This window comes from Condylostylus longicornis, unplaced genomic scaffold (assembly GCF_029603195.1).
Source record: "Condylostylus longicornis isolate FDR11 unplaced genomic scaffold, ASM2960319v2 ptg000171l, whole genome shotgun sequence".
NCBI lineage: Eukaryota > Metazoa > Arthropoda > Insecta > Diptera > Dolichopodidae > Condylostylus > Condylostylus longicornis.
In genome coordinates this window covers 254,952-272,925 of record NW_026578139.1, presented here as the reverse complement: position 1 = coordinate 272,925, position 17,974 = coordinate 254,952, and the positions used below count along the sequence as shown (strand labels likewise).

General features: G+C 27.9%; 1 protein-coding gene across 1 annotated transcript in view; it reads left to right on the top strand.

The window, feature by feature from the left end:
* Positions 1-17,974, top strand: part of LOC129616280 (solute carrier family 12 member 7) — a gene marked incomplete at its 5' end in the record, with an annotated part of 277,715 nt that overhangs the window by 130,449 nt on the left and 129,292 nt on the right. The window contains 3 exons of the mRNA XM_055531859.1: positions 5,523-5,605; positions 9,502-9,604; positions 12,194-12,299. Of these exons, the coding sequence (XP_055387834.1) occupies positions 5,523-5,605; positions 9,502-9,604; positions 12,194-12,299 (292 nt within the window). The remainder of the gene's footprint in view (positions 1-5,522; positions 5,606-9,501; positions 9,605-12,193; positions 12,300-17,974) is intronic.

Genomic DNA, 17,974 nt, shown 5'->3' with positions numbered 1-17,974 from the left:
AAGTTTTATCAATATTTTGAAATAATTTTCATTTTCTCTTTTTTTATATTTAAATTTTAAAAAAAAAGTAGATACACTTACGACAAGTACTAGGAAGCACTTTAAAAAATTTCTTTATATAAAATATTCTCGGTTATGACTTCTACTATTTCGCCTTGGAGTGTATTTTTTTAATATGAATTATTTACTACGTTTTTTTAAAAATTAGAATTAATAGCTTTCGAACAACTAATATAAAGTTAACGTGAAAGGAACAGGGATGAAAGGCTTACTTTTTAAAGCTTTGGCCGTGAAGTTTATTTATGTATATATCAATGGAAATTGATTAACAAAATTAAATGGAAAAGAGGGGTTTGATCTATATAATTTCGTGCAACAGAATGAATCAATCCATCAAATGATCTATTAATGAACAATAGGTCGTTTGATGTTTGGTATTCCTGGAATTGATTCAGAAATATATGCATTAATGATTTAAAACTTTATAACATTTACACCAAAATATACAGTTATTGACATATTTTTATAAGAAAAAAAAAAAAAAAAAACATATTTTAAAACTAATGTTTTATACAACTAGGACAAGTGGATAATAGAAGTTATACAATATTAATTTTATCTGTATGCGATTGATATAGTCCTTTCACGTATGTATTGATCACTGGTTTCCCAAATCTCAATTTACAGGAAGTAAAAGTATACTTCAAATGTCATAACGTAAAAGCTCCTGGTACTGGTTCGGGTAGCTGCCATACAACTTCAAAATTTATTTTATTGTGTGCAATGTGTTTGCTAAAAGTCATTGAAATTGAAAAAAATATTTTTCAATGGTTGATAATTTAATATAATTCTTTTTTTTTTTTATCGGTATGAAAAGAAAACTTCGTTTTATTCGGAATAAAATACTTTTTTTTATTTTTTGCTAACATATTTCGTGCGCTACATACGCACTTTATCAAAGCTGATTTTCTTCTAATTAAGACAACAAACAATAAAAATTGAAATATATTAAAATTAGAAATATTATACCTGACTTAAAATAATCTACCTGACTTAATCTAGAATTGGATTATTTATTTTTTTTGTTTTTTGTTATTATTTACAAACTATCTAGAGAATCCTCCTTCTAGATAAAACTAGAGAATCCTCCTTTATTCTTTTTTCCAATTTGAACATAAATTCTCGGATGCCTAGAGGATTCTCTGATGCCTAGAGTATGGATGCGGTATTTTGATGACGTCTTCGAGATAGTGAACAAAGAAGCACTGGAGAATATAAACAGATGCATCAACAAATTACATAGAAACATCGAATTTACATTCGAAATTGAGGAAAATGGAGTGTTACCTTTTTTGGACATACTGGTGAAAAGAAAATCTGAAAAAATTAGATTCAAGTTATATAGGAAGAAAACAACAACATAAAGATGCATTCCAAAGGATTCGTACCATTTGACGAAACATAAAATGGCGGCGTTCAACTCTATGATCCATAGAATACTAACCACACCGATGGACAGACACGACTATAGGTCAGAAGTAAACTTCATTTTGGACACGGCTGTGCAGAACGGTTATTCTGCTGAACATATTAACAAACTCATTAGGAAGAAAAAACGAAAAATTGAGCAGGAGAATATGAACACATTGTTTAAACAGAACAGCACATTGGAAGAACAAAGAACAACATGGGCATCTTTAAGTTATGATCATCACTGTACAAACTTGATAAATAAACAACTAAGGAAACACAATATTCGGACATCGGAAACCAATAGTAAATATCAACTTAGGAGTTTGTTAAATTCGGCTAAGGATAAATTGAAGATACATGAAAGATGCGGTGTGTACAAAATCAATTGTAATAATTGCGATAAATTTTACATAGGACAAACGAAGAGACCCGTTATAACAAGACTTAAGGAACATTTAAGTGAAATAAAACATGTAAGGAGAGTAGGATTTGACAGGCATTTCGATTCAATGGTTGCAAAACACATTTATGAAACGGATCACATAATTATGGAAGATAACCTAATGGTATTAAGCGAGGTAAAAGGAAAACGCAGGAGAGAAGTTCATTAAAGCATGCAGATATACAAATCAAACAATGATTGCCTACTCTTTAAATTATTTATTTGTCCAGTTTAAGGGATTAAAACAAGTATAATTTTAGTTTGTAATTAATAACAAAATAATAATTAAATTTTAGATTAAGTCAAGTAGATAATTAGGTTAAGTCAGGTGTAATATTCTAATTTTAAAAGATTTCAATTTTTATTGTTTGTTGTCTTAATTAGAAGAAAATTAGCTTTGATAAAGTGCGTATTTAGCGCACGAAATATATTAGCAAAAAATAAAAAAAGTATTTTATTCCGAATAAAAGGAAGTTTTCTTTTCATATTATTGAAATTGCTTTACTCCTTCTGATAGCTGTGATACAACTTCCAAAGTTATTTGGGTATTTCTCAGAAACTATAAAAGCTGTGGCATTGAAATTTTGCACAAATATATAAGTAGGGCCGATGTGCCCTACTGCCATACAACTTCAAAAGTTACTTGGCTCTATCCATGAAATTATAGAAGCTGATATTGAAATGTCACACAAGCAAGTATGATAGTAGGGCCAATGTGATTGATAAAAGTCGTTGAAATTGCTTGGCTCTTTGTGGTAGTAGCTATACAACTTCAATAGTAGTTTGGCCATATCTTAGAAACTATAGAAAACGCAGTACTGAAATTTTGCTTACATTAATATGTTAATATGACAACTTAAACTCATAGTCTATCCCATAGTCATCTATGGCATATTTAGGATAACACATTCGTACGAGTATCACCGAGTTGACATCGTGAACTCTATTTTTTCTTTTTTTCTTTTTATGCAATTCTCTTAAGGTTCTTATAATAAAGACTTAACCCTTGTAGTGTTAAAAATTCTGCTACTCTCATAGCAGAACTACCTTCAGCACACTTTAAAAAATTTTTAATTCTCGTAAAGTATTTTTTATAAAATGTCAACTCTTGTAGAATTTTGTTCTTAAAGAATTCCTTTATAAGCAAGTGTCATAACATGACGTATTTTATACGCAAAAATATGTTTATAAATTATACACGGGTTTAAGCAATCAGTATATATCAGTATATATATTTATATCTTAAATGTTATATAAATTGTAATTAATTTAATAATTCGTTGTGAAATTGCTGTTTTTGCTTTTCGTTGACTTATTTTAATGACATTTATAATGTTATTTCTTTCATTTATATAAAAAGTAAGCATCAGAAATATTTTTTTTAACTAAGGGCTCGAGAATTATTAGTGTCAACTTCATTTTATGTGTTACAAACGGGAACGAATAATGATATATGTACCTCTATATATATTTAGGAATTTAATTTTCATAAGTCTAGTTATTAGGCACAGTCATTTTAGTATTGCTATTTTTCCTTATCTAAATTCTAACCCTAATGAGACTGAGAATTCTTTTTTTGGAAAAAAATTCGAAAAATATTTATTGTACAGAAATTATTGAATTAAAATTATTGAAATGCAAAATTATAATTTTATTTGAATATGATAAAGCTTTTGTTGGAACTTACGCACATTAGTATATTTATTTTTTTGCTTAACAATTCTTGAATTTTAAAATTTATGTAAAAAAGAAGGAATAAGATATTATATAGGATTAAAAAATACGTTTAAAAATTTTTTTAATTTTAATTATTTTTAGTAGGCAGTAAAATTTTAGAGCCAGAAATTTAATTAGTTTTAGTTTTATCAATAAAATTTTAGAGCCAGCAATTTTTTGATTTATAATCATAGCACAAAAATTGTTTCAATTTCCCATATTTATAATTTTATGATATTGAATTTTTGAATACAAATATTTATTGATGACATATCATATATATAAACATATGAAACAAAATCATTTTTGTTAAAAAAATAATATTATTAAAAGCAGAATAGACATTTTTTTTTATAAAGTTCGAAGTAAGACCGATGTATTTATTCTACAATGTATTGCTCTCTCTTTCTAGTAACACCATTATAAGTGGCTTGTGAGAGTTTTCGTAACTCCCATACTAGATTTGGTATAAGAGTTATATGCTTTAACTCACTCTTATACTAGTTCTGTTATGAGAGTTTTATGTTTTAAAAACTCTTTTAATGGAGATTAACTCTCATTATAAGAGTTAATAACTCAATTGAGTGCGCTCTTTTGTTTTTATTGCGAATTGTGCAATTTTTGACTTCCATATAGCTATTGACACCTCATGTCGATAATAGAAATTTATCGAAAATTTGATCAATTATTGACATCCCTACTTTATAACCGTAAAGTAAATTTTTTCTAATTTTTGATTACATACATTTATATAAAATTAAACGCTCATTCATTCCAAAAGCGCAACAATTATATTAAAAACATCGCAGGAACCTTAAAAATTACTAAATTTACATATTTAAGTTCTTAATGATGATTTTCATAATTTTTTTGCCTAAAATAAATTCTGTAATATTCATTTTTTATTCTTTAAAAAAAAGCCTACTTATTGATTAAAATTTGTTATATAAAAAACAAATAATGAAGAAAATGTCAAATAATTAGAATCCATAATTAATTTTGGTAATTACTCGAAATGCGCTACTCCAATTTGGGCATTCACAATTGTATCAATTTTTCAGAGTGTCAATATTTGTACGCGTTACGCTATATATTTTGAAAATAAAAAACTAAATTTTATGTTAGTATTTGTATTGTCTGACGAAAATGATTATGATGATGAAACTTAATAAAATATAATTATACACTTTCTACATAAAAATTTGACTTTTTATTATAACTTTTACTAAATTCGCAAGGATATACATACAAAATATGCTGCAAAACTATTTTCTTGTCTCGCGAATTTAATTTGCGAATTGTTATAGTTTTATATTTGCTTGCGAAATGGCGTCAAGGCATAAAATAGGAAATAAAGCAATTTGTAAGAAAGGACTCGATGCAGCAGATATGTACGAAGAAAAGATTGATTGTATTTTCGTTTCATTTTTCAGCTGGATATAGATCTTGAGACTCATAAATCAAAACAGCTCCTGTACCACAGCAAAGTAGATTATTCTTTAAGAGTCAGTTTTAAAAAGGTAGGCTAAAGATAGGAATCATAAAATACTGTAACTGTTTTAGATCGATTGATTGAATTAGATAACTGTTAGAAAAACTGTAAAGAATTATAAAAATATGAGAATTATAAAAAATTTATAATTCTTAAATAAAGAACTGTTATATAAAGCGTCCTGTGAACACAATTTTATGAATTGTTTTATTATAAATAAGAGTAATACTTTGAACTAATCAGTTCGTTTGTTTTGTTTATTACATTTAGATAAGCTAATATTGCATTTTTTTTTGCATTCTCATCCGCTTGTTTTTTTTTAACCCGCCTTTTTTTTATTTTTATATTTGAATTGTTTACTATGGTTACCTTTGTATAAACCTTTCTTTTTTATCTTAGACTATGTTGACAGCTATATCAATGTCTGCTATTGCTACGAATGGAGTGGTGCCGGCAGGTGGCAGTTATTTTATGATATCAAGGTAAAAAATAAATATATGTTTCTACTTTTTGTTTCTTTTATTTTGAAAGTTTTCTTCAAATATTTATAAAACAATTTTGAAAGAATGAAATACTCTAAATAATATTATTGGTCGAATATTATAAATTCACGCGAACTGATATATCCCAAAAGTTGATCAATCCGTTAATGAACATAAAATAAAAAATTTGATGTGATCAGCACATAAACGATCGTAATGTGTATTGTCTGGTTAAGTGAAACTGTTACAGAATATTATAAAAAAGCCTGTTGAATACTTCTTTCCAACTTTTAGGGGATTAGTAAGCTTATAGTTAACATACCTAGAAAAATGTAAATTTGGCTCTTAGTAGAGTTTCCCTTTGTGCTACCCGAATTCACTGAAATGCTCGCCAGTTAGTTCCGGTAACAACCAGAACTCAATTGCTATACCGGAGCTTCTAATATAGCAAGAATTTTTCAGATTTTTAATGTAAGCATTAAGTTAAATGAAATTATGTTGCCAAGCGCGAGTTAGACAAAGAGCTTGTCAGTTTTTTTCTATAGCAGCAGCTGAAACAGCTTATTTCACATAATAATTTTACAAAAATTAAAACCAAATTCAGAAATAGGTGGCTATCCCCAGCTGTGATAAATGCGTAAAAGATTTTTTAAAAGGCTTTTTAAAAAAGGCCCTTTTTGGCACTTTTTTCAACTAAAATTGAGCCCTTCTAAAGTTTACTGATTCCAACACTGGTGGGTACAATTTTTATACAAGCAATTCTTTAATATTACTGTTTAATTTCTTATTCTTTTTTTATTAACTTTATTTACTGCACAGGGTCAGTAAATAAGGGAGGCTATTTGATTGCACCAAATTTCGCATTTTCTTAATTTCGGCTAAACCGATTGTAATGAAAATTTATATACAGGGTGATTCAGAAAGGTATACAACAACACATACCATTGGTTAGAGGGTCGAAAATTCGTAAAACTTTTGTTCCGGAGTAGGTACGAAATCTCAAGAGTTTTCGAGATACAGGTATTTTAACGAATTTTGACGAATTTTTAAGTTTTCTAAGCTTTTTTGATTATAACTTCCGTTCCGAAAAAGATAGGGGCTTCAAACAGACAGTTTCTGAAAGGTCTAGTGAAAGGCTCAAAATAAACATCTTGCTTGATTATGTATTTTGTGTACTTTCGGAATAATCGTTCGAACTTCAGGAAAAACCAAAAAATTGTCATTATTTTTTATTTTTATTGATTTTAAAAGCTCTATTTCTCATTTACGATCAATTTCTTAATGTACTATCATTCTAAAAAACCGTTGACACTTTTAAGAACCGTTATTTTGATAAAAAATGTGAATTTTATTATTTTTATTGAAACTTTTACTACAAGCCAAATTTTAAGTTTTTTTGTTCATATGAAGACGAATAATTAACCAATTTCTTTTGAATTGGTGTTAAAACAATGAACTTAGATATATTTTGGGAATATCAGGACTCTAAAACTGAAGTTTTGTAAGTTTTCCATTTTTCTGTTTTTACAATATGTAAGAACTAATTAATGGAATTTCTTGAAATTTAATATTTGTGTTCTGCTTGCTACCGAAACGTATCTGGTTCATGCGTTGCCATCGTAATGCATAAAGTAGACGCCTTCTAAGAGCCAAATTTCCATTTTTTTAGTTATAATAACTAAAATCATACTAGCGTCCCTAATACATGAAAATTTCCATAATCTTGTGCAACATTTTCGCCAATTAGGAAATACTTTCTGCGGTCGGTTATGTGGGCTTATCATAACTATTCGTTATGTTCAGTTTTCAAATAACCGCTTAATTAACAACCAATTTCTTTGGTTTCTTGACCTACATAATATGTTTATGTGTAATATAACGTATACTGTGAAGGAACGCCGAATTTTAAGCGTTAGGACTAAATACCGTCTAGATTTTAAGAGATAGCGTAATATAAATACAAAAAATATTATAAAATTATAAATTTATTCGTCTCAGAAAAAGTTTAAAATATATGTTTACGAATTTTAAAATCACTAAAAAAAATAAAACTAAATTTTCAGCCGAAATTTCAAGGCTTATATAAGTATTTTAACGCTGTTAAATAAAAAAATTTATAACTATTTTAACACTATCAAATATTAAATTTTCGGAAATTCCATCAGTCCGTAAAATTGGCCCGCAGATCAGTTTTCGAGATCTGCCCTATCCAAAAAAATGATATGTTTATTTTTTTAGTACGAAGAATTTAAATATTAAATTTCAATAAAATCGGTTGATAATTTCTCTTTATATACGCAAATATGTAAATTTGGCCCGTAGTAAAAGTCCACTTGCTGACACCTGATTTCTTCCAAAAGTTAGGAGGTTTCGCGAACGGCCGAGCGAAGCTTATATATGAAATTTCAAGTAAATCGGCTGAATATTTTCTTCAAAATGGTCAAAAATGTAAGACAGGCCCGCTAAAAAGTGCAGTTCAGGAAGTTGATCCATGGTCGAAATAAACTTACATATGAAATTTCATCAAAATCGGTTCAGTCGAACTTGAGATACACGCGTGAATGCACAGACCGTACAGGTTGCTAAAAATAGTTTTCTTTAGACATCCCTACCATAGAGAAGTGCATTCTCACCGAAAACTCGATATGCAAAATTGTTTCCACCACATAGCCGACTTATTGTATACACAATGCGGTCGGTAAAAAGAGGAACATTTTTTTACCAACAATTCTTTTTGTATGCTTTGAGAAACAAGCAAGATTAAAATGTTAATAAAACAAAATTTAGCCCACACATAATATCAAATTTTTGAATGAAAAAAAACATAATATAAACCGTTTATTGAAGTAATTTATAATAATAAATAAATGTTAATAATATATGTAAATGTTAAAAATATAAATGTAAACGATAAAGGTGCCCTATATTATTCCTAAGGCCTTATAATATTTCAGTAAACTGGGTTAACGATCAGACCAACAAAATTCAGAATCTTTGCGCAAAGTAATATATTTAAAAGAAGTAGGATTTTTAATCAAGAAGCAATAGTTAGTCAAGTATCAATAAACCAGAAATATTTATTGGGAATTTGACACTATTCAGGGCGCGACAATAAGGTCTTAAATTATTTAAAACTGGTTTCGAAAAACTAAATTATAGTTCGGTTTTATAACAAATACTTGGTTTACATTTGTTAAACATGATTAAGATTTACCGTTTTATGATTGAGATTGACCGTACATTTTACATCACTTCTTCTAAAATAAGTTAACACAGTACGATCCGCAAATTTAGTAAATGGAATTACAAGTACTTTATGTATAAAAAGCGAATTATAACTAAATGGTTGAATCTCTAATTTGGCAGTAAATTTCTAATTGGCAGCATAAAATTGAATAATGCTTAAAACTGGATGAAGGAGTTTTTTAAACCTCATGCAAAGTTATAGCATATGCATTAATGTTTACACTTTCAGAAAATCAGGCAATCTGCAAAGTCCTTAATCAATATTCTTGTTAATTTTCTATTGACATAAACTGATTTTGATGAAACTTGGCAATTACGTGCGGTTGGCGGTTTTAGATCAAAAATTTTCTTGAACTTTTTATGTATTGGTTTAACAGATTCGAGAAATTTCTATATAACCATTAAAGCTAAAATAAGCTTACGCCGATTTTTTTGTATTTAAAATTTTCGCTATACTCGATAGTGCCTTTTTTAACTTTGTTCTATGTAATTTTGATTTGTCTATTTTTTGTTCAACAGATTTAATGTTTGTCTTAACCTAAGTGATTGTAATAGTGTTTTATAGTATACATTGTCTATATGAAATTTGTGCTTATAAAGCTATTTCAATTTTAATATATACATATATTTCTTTTTTTTTGGTGCATTAGATCTTTGGGACCTGAGTTTGGTGGAGCTGTTGGAATGTTGTTTTACACAGGGACTACACTAGCAGCTGCAATGTATATAGTAGGAGCTGTTGAAATTGTTTTGGTAAGAATCTTACAATTATTACTTCAAAACCAAGTGTGTACTGCTAAGGCATTTTGTTATTGAACATATACATATATGTATGTACATACACAGAGTTTTTTGTTCAAATTTTACCATTTGAAAAGACAGGATTGTGCATTGAAATTGTGTTGGAGTAGTTTGATAGAGCATCTTACTTGAGTTTGATGCTTAGATTTATATCTACTGGTTAACAACTAATATCAAAATTACATCGTTCGAGCTGACATCACCAAAGAAACCATTGTTGATAAGATGATACGAATAAAAACTTATAATCATGTTCGCAATAATTTCAAACTGTAAGCTGGAAGCATTTTTACCTTTTTGTAGAAACCCGTAAACAAACTTTTATAAAAAAACCATTAACGAAATATTTTGATAAAAATAAATAAATTTAAGAAAAAGGGAAATTGCGTATTATTAGCGCACAAAATTTGATGTTTATACAATATTGATAACTTTTTCAAAACAAGATTTTCCAAGCCTTACTTAACATTTTCTTGCCTCTTAAACACTAAACTTTTAGTTATATACAATTATCGGTGCGAATTTCATATACGCAAAACTAAAAGTTTAAATTTGATTTTTTTTTCATAAACCAAAGCAAAATAAAATTAAAGCGAAATTTTACAAACCAACGGTTTGTTTTTAAGTCCAAAATTTTTGCTTATATACAGATTACAAGCCTTACGATCAATGAAAACGATATATTTAAATAATATTCTGTTATTGAATCTTAGTTAACCTAGTTAAAACATTAAGAGTACATTTGGGAAGTCACTGGTTAATATTATATTTTTGCTTTTAATTTCACTAGTGGTTATGATGTCGAGAAGGTAAAAAGAAAATAGTTTATTAAATTGAAGAGCAATAACCCAGAAGTGGAGGAAAACAAAAAATTTTTGTTCAAGTAAAATAAAATATTTGACGATACCTAGAAACTGTTCATATTAAAGCCACATCTTCGCTTCCGTGTAGTAAAAGAATTTGGTTTTTGAAAATTAAAGAAAACCTAGTATGACATAACAATTAATTTGAAGGTTATGTTCAACAGCCTAAAAGGCCTACGCCTTTTTTATCATAGTGGAAGTAGTTTCTAATCTTTCTGTTCCTCCAGTATTTACAAATTTTGAATTTTTGATTTAAAACATTCAGAAGTTTGTTCTAATTTTTTGAATTTTGGCTAATTCGTTCACTGATCTGGCAAGTATAAAGCCATCGCGTAGAAAGAGAAAGTCTCATTTTCCTTTTATGGTTTTTGAAAAAATGTTTTTTACAAAAGAGTTTACATGAATGGTAAAAATTTTTCACCGTTCTTTAATATTTTAAGTCGTTTGTATCTAAAAAAACTTAAAAAGATTTTCATAAACATTAATTCTGGAGTTTTATTTTGATATTTGCAAAATACTACTGCTAAAAGAGGGAAGTTTTCGTTTAAAATCAATTTTTTTAGAAATACATACCTACATTTTCTAATGTTAATAGAAATTCAATCGTTACAGGCCTTTCTTATCGCCATTTACTAACAATTAAATAGATTGTTTAATAAAAAAAGTACGTTTCAAAATCGTAGTATGTACAAATTTTTAAAGCGTTGTTAAAAATTTTATTTATAAGCAACAAAAATATTTCAAGTTTGAGAAAAATCGTAGCATAAAAATAATAGTAAGTTGTAATTGGTTGCATTTATGTATATATACATATAACCTATAAATCTGCAAAAATAAAATTTTTTAATATTTAAGTTCTATAATTACGCAAAAAAAATATTTTCAAATAAAAAGAACTCACTTCTTTAACAGTTTAAAAAAAAAAATACTTTCAATAAAAAATAAGTAGAGATCGGGTCAACTTCGATATAACTTTTAGCACAAGTTAAGGAGCAGTTATAAAGTAATAATTTTCTTAAAGTTATATAATTCGTCATTTACCATTCTTAATAAATTTTTTAAAATATGGGGTATACTTTTTGATTTAGAAAACAATTACTGTTATAATTTTTCTTTCACCAGTTCGATAGTACCTAAAAAGAAAGAACCGAAAAGATCAATTCTACTTTACTATAAGAAACAAATTTTCTTAAAATAAAGTAGAGTATTTAAATGTTGTTGTTTTCAATATTTGCATTTATTTTCTTACAAAAATTGAAGTGAAAAATATAAGTAAATTCTCTTCTTCGAAGTATGAGTATGACTTAAAAAAGTGGTTACTCTCTTTTTTTTTAAAGATCCTTTACAAGAACTTGTAAAGGATCTTTAAAAAAACTCTGTAAAGGATTCTTTTCGGAAGGAAAAATATAATATAATTATATAAGGAAATATAAAGGATTCTTTATATTTCCGAAAAATTATCAACCATTGAAAAAAAAAATTTTTTTTTAATCTGTAAAGGATCTTGCATGAACTCTGTGTATAAAACAAGGGTTTGGAAAAAAAAATGTTTCTGTCATAATATTAAAAGAATATTTCAAGATGCCTTTTTAGAATATTTCAGAAGTATACTTAATTATAATAATTTTTCACAATATTTTCATTTATGACGTATATATTTGCATTTCTATATCCATAGACATACATGGCACCATGGGCATCTATATTCGGTGATTTCACTAAAGATCCTGAAATAATGTACAACAATTTTCGTGTATATGGCTCCTGTCTTTTAGTTGTCATGGGTATGTATTACTAATAATAAGAGATAGTCACATTAAGCTTTTTGAAAAAAAAAATAGATTTTTCTCCAAGTTGCCAGGAAACTATTAATTTAATATCTTAGTTTTTAATATGCTCCAGTATTACAAAAATATCAATAAACCGATGTTGGGGTCAAAAATTACATTTACGCGATTGTAAGTTATTCTTGGTGTTCCTATATCATTTTCTTTAAAAAGTAAACGCTCCTAATGAAAAATGTGTACTTTCACAAAACGTATTTTATAAAAAAAGTAAATTTCATTAGGAAAAACGTAATTTTTTTTTTGAAAAATAAATATTTTTATTCAAATAAATACATATGTACAAGTATTTTTATTAACAAAAATAAAATTAGGTCAAACCAATGGTTTGTATCGTAGCACTTTTCTCTTCAACAAGTGAAAATACTGCTTTTAAAAACAATCGATGTTTACTTGAAAAACAATCTACCACACTGTCAAAATTATTTTCATTCATATACGAAAATATTTCAAGGATTGCTTACATTTAGGATGAACGATTTATGCAGTTTTTGAAATAAAGTAAAAAAAATTAAAAAGGCTTTAACATAACGCTCGATTTTAAGGGTTAATTGCGTCACCGTTAGTTTTCTGCATTTATAAAAATATGAAAAAACTTGCGGTTTCGGAAATGTAAGTTGCCAAAAATTCAAATTTTACAAATTTCGAGAGGCGATAACTTGAGAGGGGGTGGAGGTGGAAAAAAAATTCTTCTAACGAAATGAAGTATTTATTAATGTTTAAGAGTTGTTAAAATTGCAGACTCCTACAACCTGCGGTTTAAAAGAAAAACGAGATCAAAAGTTTGAAAAAAACGGATTTTAGAAACAAGAAATTCTAACTGCATTTTGTGTTTTTTTATACCCTGCACTTCGTGGTATATTAGAGGGTATATTGACTTTGGTATGGAGTTTTTTTCTACTTGAAGGAGACATCTGCGGTATGAACATATACTTATATATATTCTTGCTCAGCGTAAAATTCTGCGTCGATTTAGAAATGTCCGTCCGTCCGTCCGATCGCACGATAATTCAAAATCGAATAATGCAATCGACACCAAACTTTCACAAGTTTTTTCTTTTGTGCCAAGGAGGAACCCTATTATAATTGGACTAATTCGGACAACGGGTTCGGGTAACTGCCATACAACTCAAAGAGTTTATTTTAAATATTTCAAAGACTAATAAAGCTATAAATATAAAATTTTGTATACATGTGTCCAATTATACTCTACATATGCTCTAAAAATTTTAATGCGATAGCTGCATCGGTTCGGGTGGCTGCCATACAACTCCAAAAGCAAATTTTTTATATTCAGAAAAATAATAAAGTCAGATTCATGAAACTTGGCAGTCATGTGCAACTATAGGTCAAATATATTTCTGAAGTTTTAGTCGAATTGCGTGTCAGGTTCGAGTAGCTCCCATACAAGTTTAAAAGCTTATTCTAAATATTTGGAGAGATAATAAAGTCAGATTCACGAAACTTGGCAGTTGTGCGTCCAATTATAGATCAAATATATTTGTGAAATTTTAGTGGAATTGCTTGACAGGTTCAGGTACCTGCCATTTAACTCCAAAAGCTAATTTTAAATATTTGGAAAAATAATAAAGTCAGATTCGTGAAACTTGGCAGTCGTACGTCCAATTATAATTGAGATATATCCCTGAAGTTTATATAAAATGGTTTCACAGGTTCGAATAATTGCTTTACAATAATGAAGGGTGGAGGGTATAATTCAATTATTTTAGGTTTTAAATTTAAATAATTTAATTATTAGGTAAAAAGTAAAGTAATTCTTACTTATGCAAAACTAAACAAAATATATTTAATTTTATACATATCACTTGCATTTTCAGTCAATATTATCACATATATATAAAATAGTTAATAGGAGGGATGAATTTGATGGTTTGATAATAAATTATTATGTTGAAGCTTGAAATTCTGTAGTTGATTTTTAATATAAACTAAATATACGTATTAATTTTGAATAGAAGTTGAAAAAATTCAAATTATGTTTTGTTATAATATGCGACATTTCTCATTAAATTAAATCATCATCAAATTAAGCAAACACATCACAAATGTGAATATTCTTTTAACACTAAATTCCAAACTTTTCAATGTATATATAAATTGAAAAATCTTACCGACATATAAAATTGTGCATACTGCCGCGATTACTTGCAATTGCATTAAAGATGTTCCACCTGGTTTCACAACGTGCCTAGTATCCTGATGAAGTCCTCTAAAATAAACCGCGTAACCGAAACTCTACCAGCACATTTAAACTTTTTCTTTTATTTATATATATATATACTCATATAATATACAGTTTTTTTGTTTTATATAAATTTTTATATTTTTAATAGTGCCACTTGAAAATAAATGTTTTAAGAGTTTTCACACCACTAACACAATTTAAATAATTTAACTCAAATTTAGAAGCTACAATGAACTACTTTTACTGATAGAATTAGGATTATTTCACATTACTTTTAAAAAATAGTCTAGGTAGAACTTCCAATGGTTTGACTCCGACTTAATTTATTCAGGGTGATTCTAAAACTTATACGACTTTTTTGCAAAATTAATTATATAGAAATAATTGAAGAAAAATTATTTATAACTTAATTATTTTTATATTTTTTGATTTTTTTAATAATATCAACTATGTTATGTATGAACGATTCGACAGTGTTTTTGTATACGGAATTTTTAGAATTTAAAACATTCTAATGTTAATTTAAAAAAACAGTAAAATTAAGTTTAAGAGACAGTAAGAAAATATGTAAGAGAATATAAGAAATTGGAAATTATAAATTTACATACATATAATTTTACATAAAAATTTATTGAAATGAGTTAAACAGTATTTAAAATTAGAAAAAATTTAAAGGTTCAATGAACTGTCGAAATCGATCTAAAAACAATTATAATAAAGTGATTATTGCTGAATTAGGTATTAACAACAGCAATGGTTGCAAGATTTCAGTAATATGAATTTGCAACGTTAGACGATTTTCAATAAGGTGTCAAATTTAATTTTTTATTGTTGTACAAGTGGCTTTTGTAGCAACAATACAAAAGACATTTTCATAAACGAATGCTAATAATGACATTTTCTAGTATTATTGCAAAAAAGTAATAAAAGTGGTTTTGCAGTAGTATGGTAGTATAGAATGCCAAAGTGTAGTAAAAAACTACAATTGAAGTAAAATTAACAGCTCTGGCTGCGTTATAAAATAGGGTATTGCTTTTACTATTAAAACGAATACTTTTACTATTAAAACGAAAATTAAATTTTAATTAAACTTTAATTTTTTTTATTTTTATTAGTTTTGCAGAAAATCGGTATACATTTAATAAGTTGCTAATACGATATAATATATATACATATAAATGGGAATATATATTTTTTTCTTTTTCTATTTTTCTTTTACTGCTAGTTTTTTTTCGTTATCTTTTTGTGTGTTCTTTCTTGTGCAAGCGTCGAAGATCTTACATAGACTGATATTAATAAGATTGTCATAAAAAATTATAAAGTAAAATCATTTACTAAATATTTACTAAACGAATTTGCACGCCTGACGGCTGTGCCCCATTTCACCCACTATTCAAGACTAAAAAATTAAATCGTGAGAAGAATGGAATCGGAAAGAAAGAATTTAAACTAATGATATAGTTAATGATTTGTAGGCCGTCGTCATCATCTGTTCCATCGTCATTATAATTGGTGCCGAAAAAGGACTCTGTGGATTGTCGCCTCCGGGGAGATTACTGCAGATTGAATGCGTTAACGGTGCATGATAAACATCACAGATGCCACATACACAGTTTCAGCGCAAGGCTACACGATATTCTCGAAAATCAATTTGCTTAGGGCGTATCATCAAATACCTGGAACCACAGAAGATGTTCATAAAACTGCAATTATAATACCTTTTGGATTACTTGAAATCCCCGCATGAGGATTCCCGGTTTAAGGAACGCGGCTCAAACCTTACAGCATTTTATTCTTACAGGTGTTATTTGGATTCGATTTCGCTTTCGTCTACATAGATGATATTGTAGTAGCGAGTAGGCTAGCAAAGTTCGGATTGACTATTAAACAAAATAAATGTTTATTAAAAATTGATTTTCTTGGACATACTATTACTAGAGAAGGCATTAGGCCATCCAACGAAAGATGCTCTACCATTCGTGATTTCGCTCCAATCAATCAAAGTGGCTCAGTGTTTTGTGGGAATGGTAAATTACTACCACCCGTTTATCTCAAATCTCACAGAATTGTTGACACCCATCTATTTTCATCTAATGGCTTACAGAAATGAAAACCGAGTACACGTGGTCGGAGGACTGTAATGTTTCGTCAGCATCGTTTTTACTACACCCATGCGACCGAAGCGATTCAGCTTTACTACATCCACGTTTTACTGCAGACGCATCTCTTTCCTGGCAAACCAATCTCTTTCTTTTCTAAAAAAAATTATCATCAGCTGAAACTCGTTCTTCTGCATTCGACAAAAAATTGTTTGCTATTTATTTATAAGCTTATACTCTTAAGCACTTCAGGTTGGAGTTTCGATCGATATCTCATCGAAGTAAGTCGAGTTCGTGAATTTAGACTGATTTATTTAAATAAGTTGTTAACAATTTCCAGCATTCTGATTGTTAATTTTAAGTAATTCTATTTTTAATTATCGTGTTGAAATCTTTTCACTCGAAATATAAAAATATAATAGAATATTGAATATTTTGTTATTTAAGTGTTGATTGGCCACATGGTCTCTTCAACACAAAATAACAATGAAACAAAAAATCATTGCAAAATAAATAAAGGATTACTATCAAAAACTGCAATGCGGTCATCCATTGATGATGAAGATTCCAATTTTATTGAAGTTCTTCGAAAAAAAAATAATAAAAAAAGAAATGTGGATCATCCGGAAATAAAGAACACACTTTACCTACTGATCTTTCACAACAAAATATAGCAGATATTCCAAATCTCAGCCACATTTGCAACAATAATAACAACAAAGCAAGCACCAGCAACAACAATAAAAACAATATAAAAAACGAACTAATTCCACCGATTATAATTGATTCTGAAGACTTATCTACAATCAAAAAAATAATTAAATATCAATTGAAAATAAACGATTTTTTAATTAAATCAACTAATAAAAAAAGACACACGATTTATTCTCAAAATATCGAACATTTTAAAACTATTTTTGAGACTTTAAAACAGGCAAATGTAGAATGTTTTTCTTATACATTAAAATCAGAAAAACCTTTTAACCTAATATTAAAAGGCCTACACAACGATTATGAACCCGACGATATACTGAAATGTTTACAAGAATCAAAAATTGAAAATGTCAAATTTAATAAAGTTCTCCGTTTAAATACAAAAGAAGCAATTTTAGAAAATAAAAAGTTGCTGATATACATTGTGCAAGCGGGACACGACAGCAATATAGAAAATATATTTGTAATAAAGCAGTTAGAAAACCAAGTAATAAAATTGGAAAAACTAAAGAAAAAACCCATATCTCAATGTACTCGATGTCAATGATTTAATCATTCAGCTTTCAACTGCAATATGGAACCCCGATGTGTTAAAT